We start from the raw sequence: 25,665 nt of genomic DNA, 5'->3' as shown, positions 1-25,665 counted from the left end.
GGCTACAAGTCCAGCTGAGATGATGAGACCATTAAACACACAACTGGTTGGATCCTTTACTCTTTCTACAATAAATTCTTTATTTTTAATATTTTAACTACATTTTCCTGATCATGTGTAAGACTCTTTTACTTAAGTAACATTTTCAATCCAGGACTTTTACTGTAACAGAGTATTTTTACAGTGTGGTATTAGTACTTTACTTAAGTAAAGGATCTGAATACTTCTTCCACCACTGGCCAGACCTCATGTTAATTATCTGCATTGTAAAGGTTTCACAAGGTGACCGCTCTATCAGCGAACTTAACCTTTAATTGGCACAATAAAAAAACAAGTATAATGTAACACCAAGAACGACCTTAGGCTCCCTTAGTTCGTACCAAAGAGCCGTGGTAAAGAATGGGATCGTTCACAAAAATAACGTCACTACTGCTCTTTGCTAGCGTTGCGAGAGGCTTCAGGGAATTCTGTCTGTCTGTCTGTCTGTCTGTCTGTCTGTCTGTTCATAGGCAGGATGAGGAAGAATTCTTTAGTTTCTGGCAGTGTGGTAACTTCATGTTTCTGCAGCCGCGGTTAACCACACACTTTCCACATATTCTCATTCTTGACATCATCACAGGTTTACTAATTCTCTCTGAGGAGAATATCAAACTCCCCTCCTGATTGGTGTGTGGTGAATGGAATCTTGCACACCTTGAATTACAAGTTCTGTTGCTTAACTAAACATGCACAAAAGGACAAGCAAATGTCAATGCTATGACAGAGGTTGGCAGCTTTTGGTTTGAATGAATCTCTATTGAAAGTCAGACAGAAATAAAGTACTGGAGGCTAAAGTCACTGCAAGTTAAACAGGGACTGGTGCTGGCTGGCTGATAGACTGAAGAAGACAGATAATAAGTATAATGGGAAGTAAGGCAAAGTTGGTCCAAAGGTATCTATATGTGCAACAGTTGAAAGTACATACTGTACACAGGGTGGGAGGCTTCCTCTTGCCTTCTTGAGTACACACCTATATCAAGTGCATGACGCACGCACGCACTAGCATTACAGCAACACTGTGCTCTCACATATGTTCAGTCACTGTTGCGGAAGAGTAGTCAGACAGCAGCTGGGGTGTGACAGTTGATCAGCAAACATGTCAATGAAACTGGAAGGCAACATTTTAGTGACTGGGACAAACAGAGGCATTGGTTTGGAGCTGGTCAAACAGCTGGCAGAGAGAACGGGAGGGGAGGCTCACATATATGCCTGCTGCAGAGCGCCGGACGATACCAAGACTGAGGTAACACACACACACACACACACACACACACACACACACACACACACACATACAGACTCTGGACCCATGCATGTGAGCGTGACTTTCTAATACGACCAAGCACCATTTTCTCCCTCTGTGGGGTTGAAGGATGTGTTTCTCTTAAGAGTGGCGTGAAAAAGAGTTATTTTTGTCCTAACACTTAATGAAGGTTATGCAATACTTACTCTAAATGATATATTGGCAATTTGTTTCATGGCTGCACCTTCTATAAAACTGAAATTATTCTCTATGTTTTATGCATCATTTTCTAAGACCTGTACACATACTGTATGCACTTGCTTATATATCTTGATATATATCTTGATCTTGATATGTTGATCTTGTAGTATGTATTCTTGCATTAGATTAGTATATTCTAAAAAAAAAATGACACTTGATGTCTGTTCTATATTTTCTATGTCTCCTCATCTGTTCCCTCCAGGCCCTGAGAGACCTCACCACTCAATATCCTGGGAAGATCACTATAATCAAACTAGGTAAACACAACACATCCTCATGTCTGTGTAGATACTCACTGTATATATACAGTACAATACAGAATTGAAACATTACAAAGCCCAGGAGGTGAATACTTGTTTGTGCACATGGATTACTGACTAAATAGTCTTGCACTTTTTATTCTTCGATTAGGGAAAAAAACGCTCTGGCTTGTTTGTATTTCTTTAAACCAATCACCACCATCTTGGGCGGTGCTTAGCAGATTTAAGTCTGCTATATGTGTCCCGGCTATATGTGTCCCGGCCCTTAGCTGCATTTACACTTAGCTTTTCGATTGAATAGCTTTGCGGTTCAACGAAACACATGAACTCTTCATGTGTCTTGGGTGGATTGGAAAGCTATCAGATCTTTAAGAAAAAGGAAATGCATTCAATGCATTCAAGGAGCATTCGATACAGATTGTAATCTGATTGCTCAAACCACCTACGGAGGTGGCAAATGGGTTTCCATCAAGTCTGCACAGAAACATGAACACAGAAAAAAAAAAAAAATCATTCTGTACTGTGATTACCAATTCAGCAGTTATGTGGACATCCAGTCTGTGGTTGTGGCCTTTGTAGTCCAGACAGACAGCATGTTCTGCAGTTTGAACATGAAGCACTGGGTGCTCAGTTCTTAGCAGCAAACACTGAAAAGCCAAGCCTGTGTTTACCCAGCGTATCAGCACATCCACCTTCTGTAAAAAAGCCTTTTGTTTGCATGACACAATGAGAAAAGTGCAGCTCTACCCCAGGTGTGTCTCCCTCTCTTCTCCCAAACAAAGAAGAGTTGAATCTCACTTAATCGTTCAGTCTAGATGGCAGCGAAGATAACAAAAGCGGGCATTTATTCATCTCGTAACATATGGACAGTGTTCACTCGAGTTCAGTCTTATATGAGCTAATTCAAAGTTCACTTCACACAGAATAAAATAAACTAGTACACGTTCATGGTTCACAGGTTTACAGTCCCCCATCTAAGTTAAAAAAAGAAATAACTACCAGTAGCTCACGTTGATTTCTCATATTGTTTTTCAGTAGGACTTCCTACTAACACCACTGACTGTTGCATTGTAACCCGCGTTACTGAGATTGTAACGGGTATAATATTACCAAAATGTAATTAATAATGCGTTATATTACTGTGTTACAGCAAAAAGGAATACATTACTGTAATTGCGTTACTCCCAACAATGTCAGGCACACCACAGCTGTATCATCATCAGCAAATCCAATGATGATGTTGGAGTCGAAAGTGGCTACTCTGTCTGTGTGTGTGTGTGTGTGTGTGTGTGTGTGTGTGTGTGTGTACAGGAAGTACAGCAGGGGACTCAAAACACAGCCTTGGGGTGCTCCGGTGTTACAGTATATTACATTGTGCATGTATACTCTGCTCCCTTTTTCTGAATCTGGGTTCAACTGAAAGCTGGGGGAACAAGCACACATGCTACTGCAGACTTAGGCTATGTTCACTATGTTCTTTTTTTAAGCTGCCAGCGTCTGTTTTAAATTATAATCCTGTGGAGTAAACCGTGTTTTCAAAAAAGTCCTGTTTATTTCTTTAGCTCAGCGCGTCTTTTTGAAGTTGAAAAAAAGTTCAACTTTTCTGAAAAAGACGCCCTAGTCAAACGTTTTTTTTGGCAGCTGACCAATGACAAGCGGAGTAGCGAGACCTGTCGTTTCCATAACAATAAGACAAAATGGAAAAGGTGCCAATAGACTCGGAGCACGGAGCGTTACATGACATGACTCGCCTTTGTTTGATCTAAAGTTAGTAGTAGCACCGCTCTCTCTCTCCGTTCATTCTGTAGATCGCTCCACCGCCTTGTTTTACCTAGCACTGCTCCACACAGCACTCACGGATACTGTAGCAGAACACTGTAGCAGTAGTTGTTGTTATAGCAACAAAAGATGCTTTCGGCTGCTTTTTGGAACCAAAACTCTGCCAGCTTTTTCCCCTACAAAAGCGTCCTAGTCAACTTTTTCTTGTCAAAAAAGACATCAAGGTTGATCATAAACAGTTTGTATGACCAGACAAACAAATGCAGTCCTGCAGGAGTGCGGAGGTCAGGTGGCGGATAGTCTATATCGACGACGTCTCATTTCTGGGATTGTTCAGGTGCAGCTGGAAATTCCGCTGGATGTCCATAATTTTCTGCCGGATATCCGTCCCCTTCCTCTGTCTTTGTGTTGGCGTTCTAACCTCCGGTGGATTTGTGAGGACTATGGTTAACTGCTCCTCAGATCTCTGCAGGGTAAATCCAGACAGCTAGCTAGACTATCTGTCCAATCGGAGTTTTCTGTTGCACGACTAAAACTACTTTTTGAACGTACACATGTTCCACCAAAACAAGTTCCTTCCCGAGGCTATTTTGCAGAGGCACCGTGGCTCCGTCCGGCACATGACGATTGTGATTGGTTTAAAGAAATGCCAATAAACCAGTGCACGTTTTTCTCCCATCCCAGAATGCTGTGTGGACTAGCCAGACCTTCCTCCGCAGCGCTGTGGACAAGGGACTAGGTGGTGGATAGCTGTATGAAGCATCTGCCATCAACACTGATGGAAGTTCACCCAACTCTCCCTCCCTCTTCCTCTCTTTCACTTCTCATGCTTGAGTCTTTGACCTCAAACAACTTGGTTTAGTTCCCTAACCACACTCATACCTTACCCAATGTGTGCTCACCACAGTTAACTTCAGTTTGTAGCACAGTAGAGGACAATAGTGACAAACCTGAACGATATGTCGAACAAAAGAGTTATCTGGACGGCATTACCTTACATTACATTTATTTAGCTGATGCTTCTGATGAAAGCAGCTAACAGTAAGTGCATCCAACCATGTGGGAACAAGCCAAACATTTTAAGAATCAGGTGAATACAATGCATAAATGTATTGATTTAGATGATGATATCTATTGGTTACTTGACTCTTTACATCAAGTACCACAATGGAAATACATCTTGGATTGTATGGTTATTCTTTATACTTTCTTGTTATGTATGATTGATCTTCTCCTTCTTGTAATGTCAAATAACTAAACAAACTAAATTTGTTTCCACAACTAATAATGCACACTAAGGTGCTCAGACGTTGATATTTTTTTTTACATAACCTTTTTAACATGTTTATTTTAATGACAAACTAGTCTAAGGTAAATACGCTCCAAAATGCGAGAGCTTGTCGATTTGATGTGAGAAACAGTACACTATACATGTGGTAGAGTAATGTGTGTATGTATATGTGTGTGTGTGTGTGTGTATATGCGTGTGTGTTTGTGTGTATGTGTCTCTGTGTGTGTGTGTGTGTGTGTGTGCAGACATGTCAGACGAGGCCAGTATCTCGGCTGCGGTCCGGGCCGTGAAGGAGCAGATCGGGGATGGTGGGCTGAACCTCGTCATCAACAACGCTGCTATCAACAAACCGGACACACCGGCACCGTTATCTGCCACCGGGAAAGAGGACATGATGGAGGCGTACGAAACCAATGTGGTCGGACCATTTCTCCTTGCAAAGGTTGGTTTGTCTTCTCTGTGCTCAGTGTGCACACTCAGACCCCTGAGGCGGTGCAGGTACACAGACAGAAACAGATAGATCAGCATGTTCTGGTGATGAAAAGCTGGAACTGCTGCATTTTCTTGCAACATCTGACCACAACACTGCCTCTGCACGCATGTCTGGTGTTGGTAATCATCATGTATGTACGTCACTGACTGATTACACATACTGACATAATATAAAACGGTTAAAGAAAAAGAAAACAAAGACAGGAACAGATGGGGGTCAACTAAGCACATGTAAAGAGATTTTAAAAGCAATTATTTTTAAAGAAAAGAAACTTTAAAGAAATGAGATAAAATACCCCAAATATGAAATAAGTACATGTGTGTAATCATGCAAAAGTTGATACATAGCCTATGGTATGCAGTGCCCAAATTGGATAAAAAAAGGTGCCAGTACCCAAATTCAGCCGTTGCATGACATGGGCATCGCATGTGTCTTGGATATATTTATATTCACACGTATATCTTGAAGGGGTGACCCCTAATAGTAGACTACTCGCTGATTTGATCTAAGGAGGTAAGGAGTCTGATTCAACTGCTAATCTCACAGTCGAATCATCACAGTCTGAAAATGGGCTTATGAAACAAAGGATCATTCCATCCGGCCTATATGAGGGTGCTGAATTTACATAGAACTGCTTGGTTTCCCCCCCAATAAATCATGATATATATCCTATTTACATCTGACTGTAAAGAAAAATGGAAGTACATTACAAAGCCACTCCAGATTCTGTGTCATCCTGATTGTTCATGTATATGCCTCATAGTTTAGTTTTATTTAACACTGGCATTTTCACTATTTATTTTACAATTTTAGCAAAGAGACAAAACAAAGACCCCATTCATGTCTGTTATTGTCATGCAATCTGTACCTGTTCATCTTGCATGGATAAGAATGTACAGTATATACAGTCTATAATATCAGCCAATAATAATACTGTTAATAACAATGAGAAGTAAGGTACTCATGTGGAAAAAAATCTGAAGTGCCTGTACTAAGTACTGCTGAGCACTGGCCCATTTCAGATAAGATGGTTCGTAAATTCAGATGAATCAGTTACAGCGTAGTCTATATCGACAAGGTTTCATTTCCAGGATTGCTCCGGTGCTGCCCGAAATTCTGCCGGATTTCCGTCCCCTTCCTCTTTCTCTGTGTTGGGGTTCTAACCTCCGGTGGATTTGTGAGGACTATGGTTAACTGCTCCTCAGATCTCTGCAGGGTAAATCCAGACAGCTAGCTAGACTATCTGTCCAATCTGAGTTTTCTGTTGCACGACTAAAACTACTTTTGAACGTAGACATGTTCCACCAAAACAAGTTCCTTCCTGAGACTATTTAGCAGAGGCACCGTGGCTCCGTCCAGAGATTAGCGCCGCCCAAGACGATTGTGATTGGTTTAAAGAAATGCCAATAAACCAGAGCACATTTTTCTCCCATCCAGGAATGCCATGTGGACTAGCCAGACCTTCCTCCGCAGCGCTGTGGAGGAGGGTCTGGACATGTTAGACTAGCTACAGCCTGACGGCATTGTTCCGACATACACACCGCATCAGCTCCCTTACCTGCTGTCTGTCCTACGTGCATGGTGGAACTCAGATTAATAAAGTAGTTCATATCTCTTCAGATGTTTCTTCCACTCCTCCAGAGAGCAGCAGAGATGAAGTCACCTGGAGATGGTAATGAAGTGGAAAAAATATAAATCATAAATGTACAGAAATTATATCTATATATATATATATGACATGCTGCAAATTCCTAGTATTACATTATAGTTAGTATCATAATTATTATTCCTATGTCATGACGCAAGTCTCTTCATCTGTCTCAGGTGATAAAATGTCCTGCAGGAGGTCGGCCATCATCAACATCTCCACGCTCATCTCCTCCATCGAGAAATGTCCAGAAAGCTTTGCTATAGCACAGATGTACCCTTACAGGACCAGCAAGGTACCAGCCACTTACGCTCAATCTACAATTTGATATTTGGAAAAGAAACTATTTCAATTAATAGCGTACGTAGCAATAGAGATAGGAATATAGCCAAACAGAGGCCCTGGAAACATAGTCTGTCTCCCCTTTGCTGACCCGCATGGCCCAGACATCCTGGGTTTTAGTCCGCCAGCTGTCACGGCTGTAGGGTAACACTGAATATGATTACACTAAATACTAATGTGTCTTAATACAATATTTAGCAGGAAAACAGTTGAATTTGCAGCCACGCAGTCATTAACACAGGATATCATCTGCTTCAATTTAAGTGTTTGTGAATTTTAAAATCGCTGAATGTTTGTTCAACATAGCTCCTGTCCTTTGTGATAGATAGATACATACACACACACACACACACACACACACACACACACACACACACACACACACACACACACACACACACACACACACACACACACACACAACACACACACGTTTTATTGCCTGTCCCAAGCAGTGATAGAAACTTTCCTTTGAAAAGGCTCATTAAAACACACACACACACTCACACACACACATTTAAAACACACACATTTAAAACACACACACACACACACACACACACACACACACACACACACACACACACACACACACACACACACACACACACACACACACACACACACACACACACACACACACACACACACACACACACACACACACACACACACACACACACACACACACACACACACACACACACACACACACACTCAGTTTTATTGCCTGTCCCAAGCAGTGATAGAAACTTTCCTTTGAAAAGGCTCATTAAAACACACACACACACACACACACACATTTAAAACACACACACACACACACACACACACATTTGCAAACATACCCACAGCAGCTTTACAGTGTCTGTTATGCTCTCAGGCAGCACTGAACATGCTGACTCGCTGTCAGGCTGAGGACTTCAAGAGTCACAACATCCTGGTGACAGCCATCCACCCTGGCTGGGTGCGCACCCAGATGGGCGGAGAACAGGTGAGGTGATGTAGCGGGGGAAAACGCTGCGACAGTGGCCTCTTGAATGCCCCTATGGTAGATAAAATATGATACAGTGAAACTGTCCTCCCCCGAAAAACACTCCCATAAACAGCAGTGGAAGAAGTATTAAGATCCTTTACTTAAGTAACGGTACTAATACCACAGTGTACAGTAAAAGTCCTGCATTGGAAATGTTACTTAAGTACAATTATGTAAGTATCATCAGGAAAATGTAGTTAAAGTATTAAAGTAAAGAACTCTCCTCCCATTGTAGAAAGGGTAAAGGATCTAACCAGTAGTGTGTTTAATGGTCTCATCATCTCAGCTGGACTTGTAGCCGTTATATTGTCGGCTAGTTTACTTTAGAATCAAACATCAGATTTTATAAACTACATGTGTTCTGTGTGCAGAAATCTGAATGTGTAAAGTAACTAGTAACTAAAGCTGTAACAGATGAATGTAGTGGAGTAACTAAAGTAACTAGTAACTAAAGCTGGAACAGATGAATGTAGTGGAGTAAAAAGTACAATATTTCTCTCTGAAATGTAGCAGAGTAGAAGTAGAAAGTGGCATGAAGAGAAAAGACTCAAGTAAAGTACAAGTACCTCAACATCTGGACTGAAGTGTAGTACTGGAGTAAATGTACTTAGTTACATTCCACCACTGGCCATAGGTGTTTGTTCAAGCAGCCATCACTACTATATTTATGTTTCTAGTGGTCGTAGTAGTTCTGACGGGAGCAAAGCAGGAAAGTAAGGTGAGGAAGTATAAGAGTGCCAAATGTCCTGGTTGGGGGGTGGGGGGGGGATGGGTAAAACAAACACAGGACTTTCACCCAAGAGACCGGGGTTCATGTCACATAAATAATAAAGTCTTACAATTAATTTAATTTGGAGTTTCTAGGCCTTCCCCGTGATGAGGTGCACTGTACGTTTCCACTGACTTCCCTCGGTCTGTGTTTGTGTGTCTCGTCTCCCCCAGGCTCCTTTGACCCCCCCGGACAGCGTGCATGGCATGCTCAGTACCATGTCCTCACTCAGCAACAAAGACTGTGGGATGCTTCTGGACTGGCAGGGCAACCGAATCCCCTGGTAGCCGTCACCGTGGCAACCACGTCAGGCCTGTACCAGGCCAGTTATTTTTGCATACTCAAGTAAATAACAAAGAAAGTCTGGCATCTGGGAGTCAAATTAAAAGCTTTTTTTGGCTAAATGTTGTCTCTTGATTTCAAGGCTCAGTTGTTCAGCCGGTTTCCTCTCTCTCTAACTGGATCAGTGACTACTAGCTCCAGAACCAGCTGCACTTCCACTGAGACGGGAATTTAACAGGAGATAATAATAGGAAAAGTGACGGAGCAGATGCAGATATATCCTCACAGGCCCCAGATCGTAATGCAAGCTTTCTGCTGAAAATCTGTAGTCACAAGCAAAGACTACTGAACTGCACTCAAGACTTCACTAAAAGGAAAATACAACTTAAGCACTGGTGGGGAAATATTTGAAGTGCCAGATCGTTTCCACTTCTCTTTGGTGAGATATTTTGTTTGAAGGTTTCTAGGTATCTTGAGATAATATTGAGCAATTAGGGTAGGACTAGTCTCACATCGCCAGACCTTCCTCCACAGCGCTGCGGAGGAAGGTCCGGCTAGTCCACACAGCATTCTGGGATGGGAGAAAAACGTGCTCTGGTTTATTGGCATTTCTTTAAACCAATCACAATCGTCTTGGCAATCCTGGAAGTGGAACGTTGTGGATATAGACTAGGTTAAGACAGTCTTCCCTAAAGTTAGGGTTGGGACCCCAAAAGGGTTGCTGACCTGTTTTTATTGGGTCACCAAAATGCCTAACAATGCAATGATACGTGAATTCATTTTCCGAATTAAAATGGAAGAAGAGTGTTGGTTTTTGCTTTGCTGGTCTGTTCAGTTTACGCTGTGTACAAAAAGATGAATACTTCCTGTTCAGTTGTGGATTCATCGTTCTGGACTTATTGTGCAAAGTCAGTGTGCAGTTCCAGGCTTCTGGAAGGCCTACGATCACACACAGGACCTCTTTGGAAAGGCCCAGATGTTAGCTTCTCATGCTAAACAATCAGAACAACACTGGCTTGAAGCGATGCAGATCCAACGTGGACGCCTGTGCAAACGCCCTGCACGGTGCCTTCAGGTGAGTCCTGTGCGATTCACATTTCGGCATCGTTATTGAATCTTTCTTTTAAGATTATCTTTTGGGGCATTTTAGACAAGGCAAGGCAGCTTTATTTATATAGCACATTTCAGCAACAGGGCAATTTTAGGCCTTTATTTCTACAGGGCAGATGAAGACATGAAAGGGGAGGGAGAAGGGGAACAACAAGCAGCAGCGGAGTCGAACCCGTGGCCGCTGCGTCGAGGAGCGAAACCTCTATATATATGTGCACCTGCTCTACCAACTGAGCAAACCCGGCCACACATCGTTCTTGAATATTTCAAAGAATATCACAGTGTCAGAGAAAAGAAGAAAGAAGGTTTAATTTCATTTCTAGTGTTTAACCTTTTACACTCCTTTTCTCTAATACATGCGTCTTACAAAACAACCTACATATAGTTTTCCCAAAAAAGCCACTGAGAGGGCACTGAATCATCTTTAATAACTGTACAGTTATGCACGGACGTCTCTTGTTGCCTGCACTGGTGGATTGAACTCATTGGCGGTAACATACTGCTCCAACACACAGGCAACATGGCAGCATGAGGAAGAGTCGGCCTGTCATCCGGTGAGGTTTAAAGATGGCTGTGTGCTCCAGTGCTTTTTGGAAAGTGTGCCTTTTGTCAGGGATGGAGAAGAGCATAGATGTACAACAACATACAGTCATACATATCATCTGGAATTTACACATCCATAACAATAATGATACACGGATCAAGAATCAGAGCCAGAATTATACGGTATAGCAATAATAATAATAATAATAATAATAATAATAATAACAATTATTGATAATGTCTAAAAACTACACTCACGTTTTCACCTTTTCTTTCTCTCTCAAAAAAAACAAACATATATTTATATTTATATACTGGAAGTCTTTTTTCTTTCCGGTTTTCAGGTAACTTAAATATTTACAATGATTATTTTACAACCATTGGCCCAGCCCACTGAAGATAAAATGTTCCTTTTAGTTTTGTCGAGAATAAAAAGCGCGCAGAGGAAGGGGGGATAAGGGAAGGATGGTCCCGGTGGAAGGTGAGGTAGGGAGGGAGCACAGGATGGATGATAGGGGGAAAGGGTTTCCTGCAGCACTCAGCGCTCCACGGGGCTCCAGGTCCCCCCCCCCGCCGAGCTGCAGGGGTGCACAGGGTCGCCCATCCCTTCTTACAGGCAGGACGTACTGCCCCGTGCTCCTCAGGCCCCCAGAATGTGCGCCGGGCATTGAAGCCAATTTGACATAGCAGGCAAACGCTGGAATTGAAACTTCTGTGTCGACACGTGATGCCATGGAGCCCAAAAAGACATTTTCCCCCCCATGGACTTACACGGAGACAGAGACGTTTGTAAATCAGTGGAGAGACACAACCCCCGCGAAATGACTCATTTCACTATAAGAATTTGATCCATTCGGCCCCGATTACATTTGGGAAAGCCGCACGATTAAATCATTTAATCGCCATTCAAATTAGCGCTAAACCGGAAGTAGCCGGCTCGGCCAGCAGAGGTCGGCAGTGCGCCTGCTCTGTGGGCCGCACAGTGAGGACCATCCGGGTCCTTTTAGGCCCGGGAGGGGGACTTTTTTGGCTTCATGCTCCACTGAGCGACTCTCATAGGAATGAACGGGGCCCCGCCTCGAACGCTGTATCCAGTTTTATTTTATTTGTTTTGTTGATACATCCATGGTGTTCCCGGGACATCTCAGTTTGTGTCACTGTTTGGTTCCCCCCCACCCCCGCCTCCCCACCCTCCCTACATCACCAGCAGCTGTCCCAGCACCATCCTGAAGTGCTGCGTGCAGCCCGCCAGCTCCCTGACCCTCTCAGTCATGTCCCGGGCCGCGCCGGGGGAGGGGTACTGCAACGCCGCCGTCTTGGTGCTGATCACGATGTCTTTGAGTTTCTCGCAGAGCGCGTTGCTGCTCTGCGCCACGCGGCCCCGTACCTCCGGCGACTTGGCCTGGCGTGACAGCGTGTCGCCGATGAACACCAGCTTGTGCGCGCTGAGGATGACGAACTTGCTGTGCGCCACGAAGATCTTGGGCGGCTGGTTGGAGCTGACGGCGGTGAAGAAGGCGTCGATGGCGTTGGTCACCGTGGTGACGTTCTGCTCGCACTGCTCCTGGTAGAAGAGGAGCAGCTGGCGGTCACCGTGGCACAGCTTGGAGGAAGCGGGGCCTCCGGAGCCGTTGGGGGCATGCTGGATGGCCACGGGGACCCAGCCCGTCATGTCGTTGTTGATTGGCCGGCTGACTTCCTGCTCCAGCCGCTCAAACTGTTTAATCTGGAAGGAGAGGAGGGAGAAAGAGACATTAATACAAATAAAAAAAATGAAAAACATTACTTCAGATTCTGTATGAAATATAAATAGTACAACAAGGTGCATATCTTAACAGTTGGAAAAAGTAAACAGGTGATAATGTCAACAAGTCAGAATATTGCCATATTCACCATATGAATTGATGGTAAAAAAAAACGTATAATTGTGAATGCCATGATGTGGCACTGGCACACCCCTCATGTGCATCTGTCACTATTTCTTGCCATTTAAAGAGCAGTGGTTCCCAAACATGTGAAAGACCCCTAAACTGACACAAAGCAGACTACAGAACCCCATCTGCTAAGACCCCTGGTCCATCCCGACTCTTTATTCCTGCAAACAGCCATACCTTACGACAGGAAACATCTTTTAAATATAAAATGCACTTTAAAATGCCATTTTATCTCGCCACCTCCTCTTGTGTGCAATTCTTTTATCTACTTATTGATTAATTCAAACGTTATGCCCTGAATGTATGTGATGTCTTGGTTTGTATTGTTAAAACTGTCTTCACTGATTGAGAGTTCTCCAGATCTCGTTGTATGTTACCACAGACAACGACAATAAAGGCTAAACACTTCTTCTGTGCAGGCGCGTTGGAAAATATCACCGACTTGGAGAAAAGGAAAATCCCACACAATGCTCCTGCTGCGGCATCACCATTTATTATTTTAACGTTTCGGTCCCTCTGGACCCTCTGGACCCACTGGACCTTCGTCAACTTGAAACTAGGTCCACAGGGACCCAAACATTAGTTTTCTTTAATAAATGGTGATGCTTCCAAGATGTTTTATTACAGAAAGTGTATGAAACCCATGACCAAAATAGTCTGTCATTGTGTTATTTATGGATGGAATTATGTTAGTCAAAAAATTATTCCCCTTGTTGCTGGGGACCCCCGTCACACACTTTGGGAACCACAGTTATAGACTACACAGTAAAATGAATGAATTGCAGATTGTGGTGTATACCTGCTCTGTATGAAAAGTGTCATTATATAACTTCTGTACATATATATATATATATATAAAATCTTGACTTGACAGACAGGTACCTGTTGATGTTCCAGTTGTGTCTTGTGTCTGGTGATGTTGCCCTTCTCCAGCAGCTGTTTTTGGTTCTTCTCAAACTCTTCTTTTCCCTGACGGATCAGCACACAGACACAGTTGTTACACCACTCGTACACACACGTCTATTTAAAGTGCTCATATTATGCTCATTTTCAGGTTCATAATTTTATTTAGAGGTTGTACCAGAAAAGGTTTACGTGGTTTAATTTTCAAAAAACACCATATTTTTGTTGAACTTCACATTGCTGCAGCTCCTCTTTTCACCCTGTGTGTTGAGCTCTCTGTTTTAGCTATAGAGTGAGGCATCTCACTGCTGTTCCATCTTTGTTGGGAGTCACACATGCGCAGTACCTAGGTAAGGACTACTAGCCAGTCAGAAGCTAGCAGCTAGGCGAGCATTATAACGTGTGTTACAAAGTGACCCAAGTTTGTCTCTGAAGTAAAGGCTGGACTACAATAGAGCTGTTTGGAGCAGTTTGTGAACAGTGTTTTCTGTTGGAGATGGTAAGTCCCTTTGGGGGACTTTGGGCTTTTTCACTTTGTAAACCTATTACGTGCACAAAAAAGATATATAACACAATAAAGGAAAGGGAAAAAGGCAAAAAGCATAATATGAGTACTTTAAAACAGCAGGATCACAAGCAGCACACAGCCTCTGTCTCCCTCTAGTGGTGACAAACTGATTACAAGTCTGTACACACACATGCACGCACTTCTTCACGGGCACATGACTCATTCATCATGCCTATGAAAGGTGTGTATGTTAGAGAGTGTTGTTTAACGTGTGAGGACCATCACTACAGACACACACACACACAAAGTACAAGTGCATCACGTAAGGAGGTACATGTAAGGGTCAAGGAAACACAGGACTAGGGTTGGGTACCGGTTCTGACGTAAATGGTAGTAACGAGACCGAATAAGAACAAAAATGTCGGCGTCTCATTTCGGAGCCTGACTTTTTTTTTCAGAAGCATCGCTGCACGGGACGCTACGTTACCGTTAGCTAGCAGCTGGATTAAACACAACGGTTAAAATGCTGACAGCTAAGGTTAAACAGTGTAAAGTGTGACTGTGTTTCCCTGTAGAGGATTCCAGCGGGGCGTAACGGGCTGACTGCAGCTGCAGCAAAAACAACACAGACGGTGCGTCACTTGAAACTCGCCTCGCCAGCCTCGTGCTGCATTCAAAGTTATTGTAAAATACCCTTTTTCCATCTAGTGGTTGTTTTTGTCATTTACCAGCAATTTACTGGTGAAATAAGTAATTGTTATAAGTTATTGTTATTACATTTTTAATACATCATTTCATTTTGACCATATTAAGTCTGCTCTGCACACTGCCCTTTGTACCACGCCTTCATCTGGGTGCCTTTATACGTACACGTAAACTACCCTGGACTGGACTGATTGGCACTGTTTGACTCCCTTACTGGCTATATTAGCCATCTGCCCATTTTGCTAGCTTGCCTGTTTGGTCAATACACCACGCTGTCTTTTTGTCTGTAGGGACAGTTTTCAACTTTAACTTAAACTCTTCTCCAAGTCTTTTACTAGTGTCTATGTATAGTTAAGTAATGATTATTCTATTTTTGATATATTGTGTTGCCTGTTGTACTTGAATAGATTTAGATTTTGCACTGACACTCTCTTGCACTATGATACCATTGCACCTTTCTGCATTTTTTCCACACCGGTCTTTTAAACATGCTACAACCAAACTTTACTGTAAGGGCACACTATTGATATCTTTCTTTGTAATTTTGTAGTATGTGTGCGTGGATGTCATATGTCTGTGTGCCTATGTGTATGTATGTTGTGTATAAGCTATTGGACACCTTAATTTCCTTTGGGATAAATAAAGTATCTCTATCTATCTATCTATCTATCTATCTATCTATCTATCTATCTATCTATCTATCTATCTATCTATCTATCTGGCCTTAGCAATAAACAAGCCATTCGTAAATGTTGCCGACTGTCGTTTTGTGCTCCTTTTATCTTTTTTAAATACATATTTTTATTAAAAATATTTTTAAAAGTATCGGTTCAAGCACCATTTAGGCACTGGCACCGTTTTAAAAGTATCGTTTTAGCACCGGTATTGGAAATTTAACCAAATGATACCCAACCCTACTCGGGACGGATGTGTGACCAGTGTGACTCTGGATCAGTGTCCTGACTGAAACTGTAGGATTAGTAAGTCAGTAAGTGACATGAAACTTCTATCATAATACAGCAACAGATATAAAGAAAAGTGTGTGTGTGTGTGTGTGTGTGTGTGTGTGTGTGTGTGTGTGTACCTGCAGATGTACGTAGTCGTAGTCCTCCATCCAGCCTTCCTCTGTGCTCCCATACGGCCTGTCTACGCCTTCCTCTTCCTCTGCAGCTGTAAACTTTGGCGGAGAGGGGAGGGGCCGTGACTGAATGTGAACCCTCTCCCCTCCCTGATAGCTCCCACTTCCTGATCCTGTCACGTGACCGCTGACATCCCCCGGGATCGGAGGAAGGGGCAGCTGCTGCTGCTGCCGGGTCCGTTTGAAGAGCAGCGAGGCGTTGCCGTGGAGGAAGGAGGCGAGCTGCTTGGCGTCGTCGGGGATGCCGCGCGCCGTCATGATCAGCCGGTCTAAGTCGTCCCCTCCCGCCGGCGGCGCCGTGAGCGCGGCGTGCGACCAGGAAACGGCGTCTAAACCCTGACTGTTTAGAATCAAAGTCTGGAAGACCTCCTCCATCTTGCCCACCTGGCGGCCTAGCTTGGCCTGTAGAGAGCGGTCTGTGGCCTGGGCCGAGTTGGCCACAGCGCCCCGCGCAAATTCCAGGAAGTCCCGAACAGTGGAGCGCACCCGGTCAGCTGCTTGATGAATGGCCGGGAGGTTCCCTTCCAGGTGAGCAGGGCTTCTCCAGTTACCTGTGATGAAGGACATCATGAGGGACACGCTGGACTCAACGGCTTGCTGGAGGCGAGACAGGCGCTCCATGGCCTGCTCCAAGTCCAGGACCAGGGGCTTCCCCGGCGCAGGAAGGGTGGAGGAGGAGGAGGAGGAGGTGTCGCGGACAGGGACCATGTCTAAGGAGGAAGCCGAGTGGTTGCTCCGGGTGCTTCCTGTGCTCGAGGCAGACAGCCGCTTGAAGGACAAGGTGAGGTCCTCGCTGGTGGACTGGGCGTCCCGCACAACCTGAAAGACACGGATCAGCACTGAAATGAGACGTGGGGACTCTCTGGATTAACGCAGGATGAAAGTAGGAGATGAAGTTCACCCTGTGGTCCTGCTCTATGCCCTGCTACGCCCTGCACTGCTACATCTATTATTTCTAGTCATAGTTCTTTTATCTTTATTGTTACTATAAGTGCCACGGTGCCTCATGTCAACTGCTATAATTATTATGAATCAAATTTCTGTATATCTGTATCTCTGTATATATGTATCAGTGTCTCTGTATATCTGTATCTGTGCTTTTATGTGAAGTTGTCTTTTATTGTCTTTTTACCCTATCACCTGTTCATTTCATTTCATTTAATCAATTGTAATTTTTTTCTGTCCTTTAAAGCTGTCCCAACTTATGTTGTCACTATTACAATGACTTTGTGGATTGATTTGTAGGTTTCTCCTGTCAAAGCAGGCCAGTGAGCATATCATTTATTGTTTTGTTTTCACAAATAGGCTGATTTATATTTGCTAATAACATATTGGATTCATGTTAAGAAATTAATTTTTTTTTTTTAAACTTTCAAAAAAATAAAACATTAATTTGGTGGCCCCCATGCGGTAACTCTGGTTCAGTGGGAAAGCCTGTGGGACTGTCTCTTTAAGTGTCCTACCTGTGGTGGGACATCGTAGATGTAGTGGTCCCCCCTGTCTCCTCCTTTCTCCTCTCGCTCCCGGGGGAAGTCGTAGACGTCGTGGGCGGTGGGGTGCCCCCCGGTCCGCAGGCTGGCTGGGATGTCGTAGATCTCCTGGGGGGCCTGGCTGACTCCGCCCCTGTTGCCGCGGTAATGCTTGTCAGTCAGGATGGGGGGCGGCACGTCATACACATCCTCGGGGATGGGCGGCTCGTCGTCGTCGTCATTGAGGCCCGCCGGGACGGGGGCCGGCTTGAGTTTGGCAAAGTGGGGCGGCACGTCGTAGGTCTCTTCTCTGATTGGCTGAGCATCAGGGACGTCTTTACTGACAGACGGCGGGAAGTCGTAGACCTGAAGAGAGAGAGAGAGGGAGAGAAATGTTCAAATATTATATGAAATATTAAAGTAACTCAACTCAACTTGATTTATATAGCACCTTTCATGCAAACATGCAGAACACAACTGAAAAAAAAACACACACACACACACACACACATATATATTAAAAAGTACAACATTAAGACAAAAAAAAAAATGATATAAAAAACAATGATTACTACAATGTTAATCCAAATTAAAAGCCAGATTAAAAAAAAAGAAGTCTTTAATTTCTTTTATAAAATACAAAGAGAGCTTTCAATTCTAATATCCAGAGGCAGTGAGTTCCACAGTTTAGGGGCGTTAAAAATTATTTTTATGGGACACGTAAGGGACATTTAAAAGAGACGCAAGAGAAAATGAATAAAATGACGATGTATGGAGGAGCAAGATATGTAAAACTTCATAAACAAGTTTAAGCACCCTTGACCACTGATTTATATAATGTTTTTGAACATGGTAGTAAGGATAAAGTATGCTGTACACGCACGCATGCACACACAAACACACACACACACACACACACACACACACACAGCATATGTTGCGTATGCGTGAAACATAAAAACACCGTCAGCTCACCGTCTGCTGTGTGTTCTTGTCTGTGCTTGCTGGCGTGTCATATATATCTCTACCACTGGGGGGGCCCTTCATCACCATGGGAGGAGTGTCATACACCTGAACACAGAGAACAAGACACCCATCAATTACATGTTACACACATCAACACGTTACACACATCAATCACACGTTACACACGTGGACATACATGTTTGGGTACAATCTAGTGATATGACGTGACGAAAGAATGCAGCATACATGGGGTCAAAACCTAGGGTGTGAATCTCATCAGACTTTGCATGTGAGAGGTACAGAAAGAAGAGAACATCGATGCAGGAAAGAGAACGATTAAATAAAGGAGAGGAAAAAGCAAGGAAACAGGAGCAAAAGATGACAGAGGGAGGAGGGTAAAGTCAGGGAAAGAAAAGGGAAACGGAGGGAGGAGACAGAAAAAAGGCAATAAAGAGAAGGGAAGAGGAGAGGAAGACAGAAGCCGGAATTAAGAAGAAACTGTATGTAAAGAAGGCAGAGAGGAGAGGACAAAGAGGAGGGAGAGGTGGAGAAATGGCAGAAAGGAGAAGAGGAAAAAGGAGGTGAAGAAGAAGCAAAGAGAATGTAAACCAGAGTGGTTTTGGTTACATATATGAGACTTGAGCTTATTGAGGAAATGTCCATCTTTTAACGCTCCTCCCTCCATCCTTCCTGTCCCTCTATCAAGTCCAATCGCGCACGCGCACGCACACACACACACACACACACACACACACACACACACACACACACACACACACACACACACACACACACACACACACACACACACACACACACACACACACACACACACACACACACACAGAGAGACAGTTAGAGCCATTACACCTTGTGGACAGTTGCTGTCATTCTCTCTATACACCTACACTAAGTGTGTGTGTGTGTGTGTGTGTGTGTGTGTGTGTGTGTGTGTGTGTGTGTGTGTGTGTGAGTGTTTGAGCAGACATTTTGATGAAGTGGCCGGTGTTGCGCAGCGTTCATTCTCCACCTTTCAGATTGCCGACTTGTAAAAAGCCCAGCAGCTATCTGCCATTACAGCTCCACATCTTCCTCCTGCTCTCTCTTGTCTTCCCATCCTTCATTTTACTCATCATTCATTGTCATCTTGTTTTTCTTCTTTCCTTCCTGTGCTCCTCCTCCTTTCCCCCTTCTTCTCCCTACACCTTATTTTCTCCTCCTCTTCCTCCTCCTGCGACTCCAGCTCTCATTGTGCTCTGCTTCTGTGTGTGTGTGTGTGTGTAGACTCAAAGTGCTTGCTTATTTAGCAAAAAACCTTGTGAACAGTATGTGTGAAAAAATAAGGGAATAAACTGACCTGTGTGTGTGGAATCAAATGTATAGGCCCTAAAGGGACACACACACACACACACACACACACACACACACACACACTGACCTGTGTGTTGTACTGCTGGCGGGTGGGCGGCACGTCGTAAATGTCGTGCTGGGTGGGAGGCTGATGTCTGGGCGGGACGTCGTACTCGTCCTGGTCTGGTTTGGTCGTGTCGTACACGTACACCTGTCCCACCCGGGTAGGAACTACCACCTGCACACAGAAACACAGAGAGCAGAGACGCAGGTCAGAGTCAGGAACAACACACACACACACACACACACACACACACACACACACACACACACACACACACACACAACAACAATATATATACACATATATATACAATACATACACACATTCATAAACACATCAGAGTATAAGCAAATATTAAACTCATCTTATTCCATATAAAATAATTTACAGAGCAATCTAAAAAATGGATGCACTGACACCAATGTGTCGATTCAAATTTTGGATTATACGTCTTTGTATTGGCATCAATGTCATATTAGAATCCACTTTCTACTGTTTGGGTTTTTACATTTTTTCATTCTTAACTTGAATTTGTTTTCCAATTATGCCTGCATACGGCTGTCTACTTTCTTATTTTCAGTTGATTGTATCGGGGCCATATTCTCTCAAAGTCATTGAGCCTGTGTTTATTTGACCATGGCAACCTGCAGGGGTCTCAACACACCACCAAAGAATTTCTAATATAGGAAGAAGTTCCACTCCCTCGTTACTTCCGGCTTCTGAACTGGTTGCAGTTCCACCAGAGTTCCATATAGGGGGCGCTCACAGGCCAGTGCAGAATGAATGGGGCTCTATGGAGCTATACCCCTCAAAACCCACTTTTCTCATGATATGATTTTTTGTCTAGTAATTTAAATGTTGCATTCGAAAGGGGAGGCAAAGAAAATACACACTGCTGTGTGTTAGATTTTTTTAAAGTCACTTTTTTGTTCTAAAAAGCCTTTTAAAATGTCAACGACGTCATACACATATACGGCCAAAGATACTGCTTTACGGCAAGCTCTGAGTCACTTCCTGTGTTCTCTCGAGGCATCGACAATACAGCTAACAGGTAAGGCTCTCCCTGTTAATACATGTGCTAGAAAGAGGTTTGCTGATGTTTTAAAGACCACACCGAAATATTCACTCTGACATTCATGCTCTCGGGGATCTCTGATCATAATCACTCCTTCACTGACCAATCAGGATTCATTAGCAGAATGCTAGCGTGTTATGGGCTACAACGACTCACCCTGTAAGAAATCAAAAGGACATACGTACTCGTTCATTCAACTTTCGACCTATAAACCATGTTGAACTTGCAAAAACTACAATCAAATCTGAGGTTTCTCAACGACAATCAGGCGAAAGAGACAAATTTATCCGTCTAGCTCCATAGAGTCCCATTCATTTAGCCGTCTAGCGCCATAGAGTCCCATTCATTTAGCTGTCTAGCTCCATAGAGTCCCATTCATTTAGCTGTCTAGCTCCATAGAGTCCCATTCATTTAGCCGTCTAGCTCCATAGAGTCCCATTCATTTAGCCGTCTAGCTCCATAGAGTCCCATTCATTTTGCACTGGACCGTGATCACCCCCAGTGGAACTCTGGTGGAACTGCAACCAAATTCGGTACAATGGGGCTGGATAGGGAGTGGAACGGCTTTCCGTAGACCGGCTTTGACACCACCGAGTCACGACCGTCTCTTTCATCCTACTCTGAAGCTACAAAACTAAAATCCAGCGGTGGAAGAAGTATTCAGGTCAAAGTACTATTACCACACTGTAAAATACTCTGTACTAAGTAAAAGTAAAAGTGTACAGTAAAAGTCCTGCATTGAAAATGTTACTTAAGTAAAAGTGTGTAAGTATCATCAGGAAAATGTAGTTAAAGTATTAAAGTAAAGAACTCTCCTCCCATTGTAGAAAGGGTAAAGGATCCAACCAGTTGTGTGTTTAATGGTCTCATCATCTCAGCTGGACTTGTAGCCGTTATATTGTCGGCTAGTTTACTTTAGAATCAAACATCAGATTTTATAAACTACATGTGTTCTGTGTGCAGAAATCTGAATGTGTAAAGTAACTAGTAACTAAAGCTGGAACAGATGAATGTAGTGGAGTAAAAAGTACAATATTTCTCTCTGAAATGTAGCAGAGTAGAAGTAGAAAGTGGCATGAAAAGAAAAGACTCAAGTAAAGTACAAGTACCTCAACATTTGGACTGAAGTGTAGTACTGGAGTATAAGTACTTAGTTACATTCCACTGCTGTTAAAAGCTTCCTAACCTTTGAATGGGAATGTATTGCTTCTTCCCCCTGACTGGACAGGGACTGAAGCTTGTTCAGTCTCGTTAAAACACGCTGCTCACAGCCGACCAATAAAAACAGAGCAGGGGTCCTGTCATAGCTGTCGTGGGAACCGGGGTTGCCCTATTGTGTGCCTGTTTAAACTGTGTATTATATGGTTTGAGTGTAGAGTCAACCAGCCGGCCTGGGAAACACAACAGCTGTCTTACACTACACCACACACAGACACACACAGACACACAGACCCACACACACAAGTAACTATCACAGCTAGCTCCCTCAGTATCCTTTCATCGTTCTCTCTTCTCTCATCCCTGTCATTTCAAGCTAGGCTAACCTACCAATGGGATATTGTGAAGCTCTCTGGTAGTATTTGCTCAGCTCCACAGCTGTCAGACAGACAGACAGACAGACAGACAGAGACAAATGATCAAAGCGTCCATTTGACAGCCTGTCTGTACTAATCTGCCTCTGCCTCCACCTCCCCGCCTCATAACACATTCTCTCTGTTCTCTCTTCCACAGGAAGGAGAATTACAACAATCTGTATTCTCTCCAGGAATAATTTCACCGCCAGTTTTATTGAGAACAAATTCCTCAAAAGCTGAGAAGCTTTATTTTGCATCATCTTGTTTTCGGACTAATTCTCAGTCTATGTCACACACTCATGTAAACATATGCTTCTTCATTGTCAGAAAGCTTTCAACAGTATTGACGACACTTGGCTGAGTGCCAGATGTGTCCTGCAAACACACACGCCCGCACCCACCCACCCACCCACACCACCCACCCACCCACACACACACACACACACACACACACACACACACACACACACACACACACACACACACACACACACACACACGTCATCCCCAGCCCTGTGTCAGATTGATAACTTGTGTTATTGATCATCTGTCTGTGTGCACCCTAGAGGATGGTCACACACTTACACACTCACGCTAAGTGATCTGTGTGTGTGTGTGTTTGTGTGTGTGTGTATGTGTGTGAGTGAGGTCTAGTAATAGTAATAGCCTGCTGAGCCTTTTAATCCCTTTAGGAGATCAGAGCAATGGATCAACGGTCACCAAGACAGATCATGAGTATATGTGTATGTGTGTGTGTGTGTGTGTGTGTGTCATAACTGTTAACTGAACAGACAACATCATTTAATTCCATCATAAGTGCTTTATGTCTGCCCTGTGTGTTTCCATCAGTGTCTCTGCTTTAACTGCCACTAATGTCAATATCTCATCTCCATCGTCAAGAAACAGGGAAAAAGGTCATTTCTGTTTCATCGTGAGATCAACTCTTCCCTCCTAATTTGAATCATTCATTCCTCATTCAGGAAAGGTCACAACCAGTGGATTCCCGTCCGGCTTTACTGACGACTTCAGCGTCCCTGAACTCCAACACGTGGATTTGTGCGTGGGAACCAGAGCCAAGCTGGGGGCGAGCAGCCAAATGGAGGAGTTTTCATGCAGGTTTGTTAATATGGCCTAATGCAAGAGAATGATTTTTTTTCGTATTTAACGTATGAATACGACACTTTCATGAGAGAGGGTTAAAAAGTATTTAGTTTGATCCACTGCTTTCCCTGGCAAGGTTATGTTGACCACACTGCTCCAAGAGGTCACTGATACGGTCCTGTAGACACATCACCTACCACACAACCCAGCCTTAACACCTGGACACTATATGTTGCAGTTATGTTGGAGTGAGTGAAAACTAAGTTTGCACCGAACTTTAAACAGGTAGCTAAAAGTAATAAATACAGTAAATGATAGAAATAAATAGTTCAAAGTAATGGATAGATGGTAGAAATAAATAGCTAAAAATAACGGATAAATGGTTGAAACATGTAGCTTCACAAGTTGTAGTTTGATTGCTGACCGGACCAACCTAAATATGGACCGTTCAGTTGTATGAAAAAATAAACAATACTCACTTTTATATAATTAGTCACATTTAGAACGTACAATGGGGATCGATGAAGGGGTACGTGAGTTCATCAGACAGGGCTATGTGGGGACCTCGGACCAAAGTTGGGAACTACTGCTTTATACTACTGAGTTTTTTTTTTAAAGATTATTTTTGGGGCATTTTTAGGCCTTTATTGACAGGACAGCTAAAGAAATGAAAGGGGAGAGAGAGAGAGGGGGAATGATATGCAGCAAAGGGCCGCAGGTCGGAGTCGAACCCGGGCCCGCTCTACCAACTGAGCTATCCGGGCAACCCTACTGAGTTAAGTTTCAGTAATTTCGGAAAACATTCGTCTTACAGATCGGTTCCCTGCTCTTAGCTTCTTCCCAGGGACGCTCTCCCCTTGTCAACATTACTCCATGCTGATCCTTGCCCTCCTTTCACAGTTGTTAAGGCATGCACCTACATGTATTATGTAGCATTGGAATTGGAATTGACTGTGACTGTCACGTTGATTCTCTGACAAGCCCAGTACACAGACAGGACTGAATGACAGCCAGCACACAGCTGCACCAAGTCCCTGTTCATCCCTGTTTCTTATGTGTCATCACAGAACTCTGGCCCGGGGGGCGGCTGTATACTTTCACATTTACTGACCTACATATCCACCAACGAAAATGCTCCGTGTCGTGTTCTCAGAATAAATCAGTGGCCTCGTAAAAGCTGCAGCTACTCTGACCTACCAACAATAAAACGCCTTCGCACACATTTATTTACGAAGACTCAGTGAGGGAGAATTCCTCTACATGCAAATAGGCACACACACACACACACACACACACACACACACACACACACACACACACACACACACACACACACACACACACACACACACAGACACACAGACACACACACAGACACACACACTAGACAGAGTATGTGGCACTAGCTGGGATGTTCACTCTTTTGTTCCATTTGTATGATTACGTCAAGCAGAAGTCATTGTTCAAGAGATGACCTTTGCTCCGAGCAATGTCCCTCCCACCTTCCCAGCAGCACCCCCCCCCTCTCTTCCTCTCCCTCTCTTTCTTTCTCTTTCTCTGCTTTAAGCCGATGAGAAAAGGACAGTCGACGAGAAACCAGGGCGTAGGCTTCTGGTCTACAAAACAAAAAGCAGGGAGAAATCCCCGTGCGTAGTATCTGGTGGTAAATACAGCACATTCTCACATGAAGCCCAATCTTCCAGCTTCAAAACGGCCGCTGTAACTACACAGCGAAAAATAGATTTTCTATACATGCAGCTGCAGTGGGAAAACATAAATCGT

The 25,665-nt window shown here is 43.7% G+C and overlaps 2 protein-coding genes across 5 annotated transcripts in view; one reads left to right on the top strand and one right to left on the bottom strand.

The window, feature by feature from the left end:
• Positions 1–1,045: 1,045 nt before the first annotated feature.
• LOC120563660 (C-factor-like) lies at positions 1,046–9,565 on the top strand. The gene is made up of 7 exons (XM_039808001.1): positions 1,046–1,282; positions 1,746–1,800; positions 5,119–5,315; positions 6,987–7,038; positions 7,191–7,309; positions 8,240–8,350; positions 9,335–9,565. Exons 1-7 carry the CDS (start codon positions 1,136–1,138, stop codon positions 9,446–9,448), a joined length of 795 nt encoding a protein of 264 aa, XP_039663935.1. The 5' UTR covers positions 1,046–1,135; the 3' UTR covers positions 9,449–9,565.
• A 1,272-nt stretch (positions 9,566–10,837) lies between these two features.
• Positions 10,838–25,665, bottom strand: part of bcar1 (BCAR1 scaffold protein, Cas family member) — an 82,809-nt gene continuing 67,981 nt past the window's right edge. For 3 of the 4 annotated variants that reach the window (XM_039807997.1, XM_039807996.1, XM_039808000.1), the window contains exons 3-8: positions 20,158–20,307; positions 18,729–18,824; positions 17,748–18,119; positions 16,231–17,103; positions 13,907–13,999; positions 10,838–12,822 (exon numbers count right to left, since the gene is read on the bottom strand). In XM_039807997.1, coding sequence (XP_039663931.1) covers positions 12,292–12,822; positions 13,907–13,999; positions 16,231–17,103; positions 17,748–18,119; positions 18,729–18,824; positions 20,158–20,307 — 2,115 coding nt within the window. In that variant the 3' untranslated portion in view covers positions 10,838–12,291. The remainder of the gene's footprint in view (positions 12,823–13,906; positions 14,000–16,230; positions 17,104–17,747; positions 18,120–18,728; positions 18,825–20,157; positions 20,308–25,665) is intronic. The other variant, XM_039807999.1, reaches the window with a different exon arrangement.

This window comes from Perca fluviatilis, chromosome 8 (genome assembly GCF_010015445.1).
Source record: "Perca fluviatilis chromosome 8, GENO_Pfluv_1.0, whole genome shotgun sequence".
Lineage (NCBI taxonomy): Eukaryota > Metazoa > Chordata > Actinopteri > Perciformes > Percidae > Perca > Perca fluviatilis.
This window is presented reverse-complemented; position numbering and strand designations above follow the sequence as displayed.

Excerpts from the sequence above, each read along its gene's own strand:
- LOC120563660 (XM_039808001.1), top strand. The coding sequence starts at position 1,136 with ATGTCAATGAAACTGGAAGGCAACATTTTAGTGACTGGGACAAACAGA. Across the intron at positions 1,283-1,745 it reads CGGACGATACCAAGACTGAG|GCCCTGAGAGACCTCACCAC; the intron begins GTAACACACACA and ends TGTTCCCTCCAG. Across the intron at positions 8,351-9,334 it reads CCCAGATGGGCGGAGAACAG|GCTCCTTTGACCCCCCCGGA; the intron begins GTGAGGTGATGT and ends CGTCTCCCCCAG.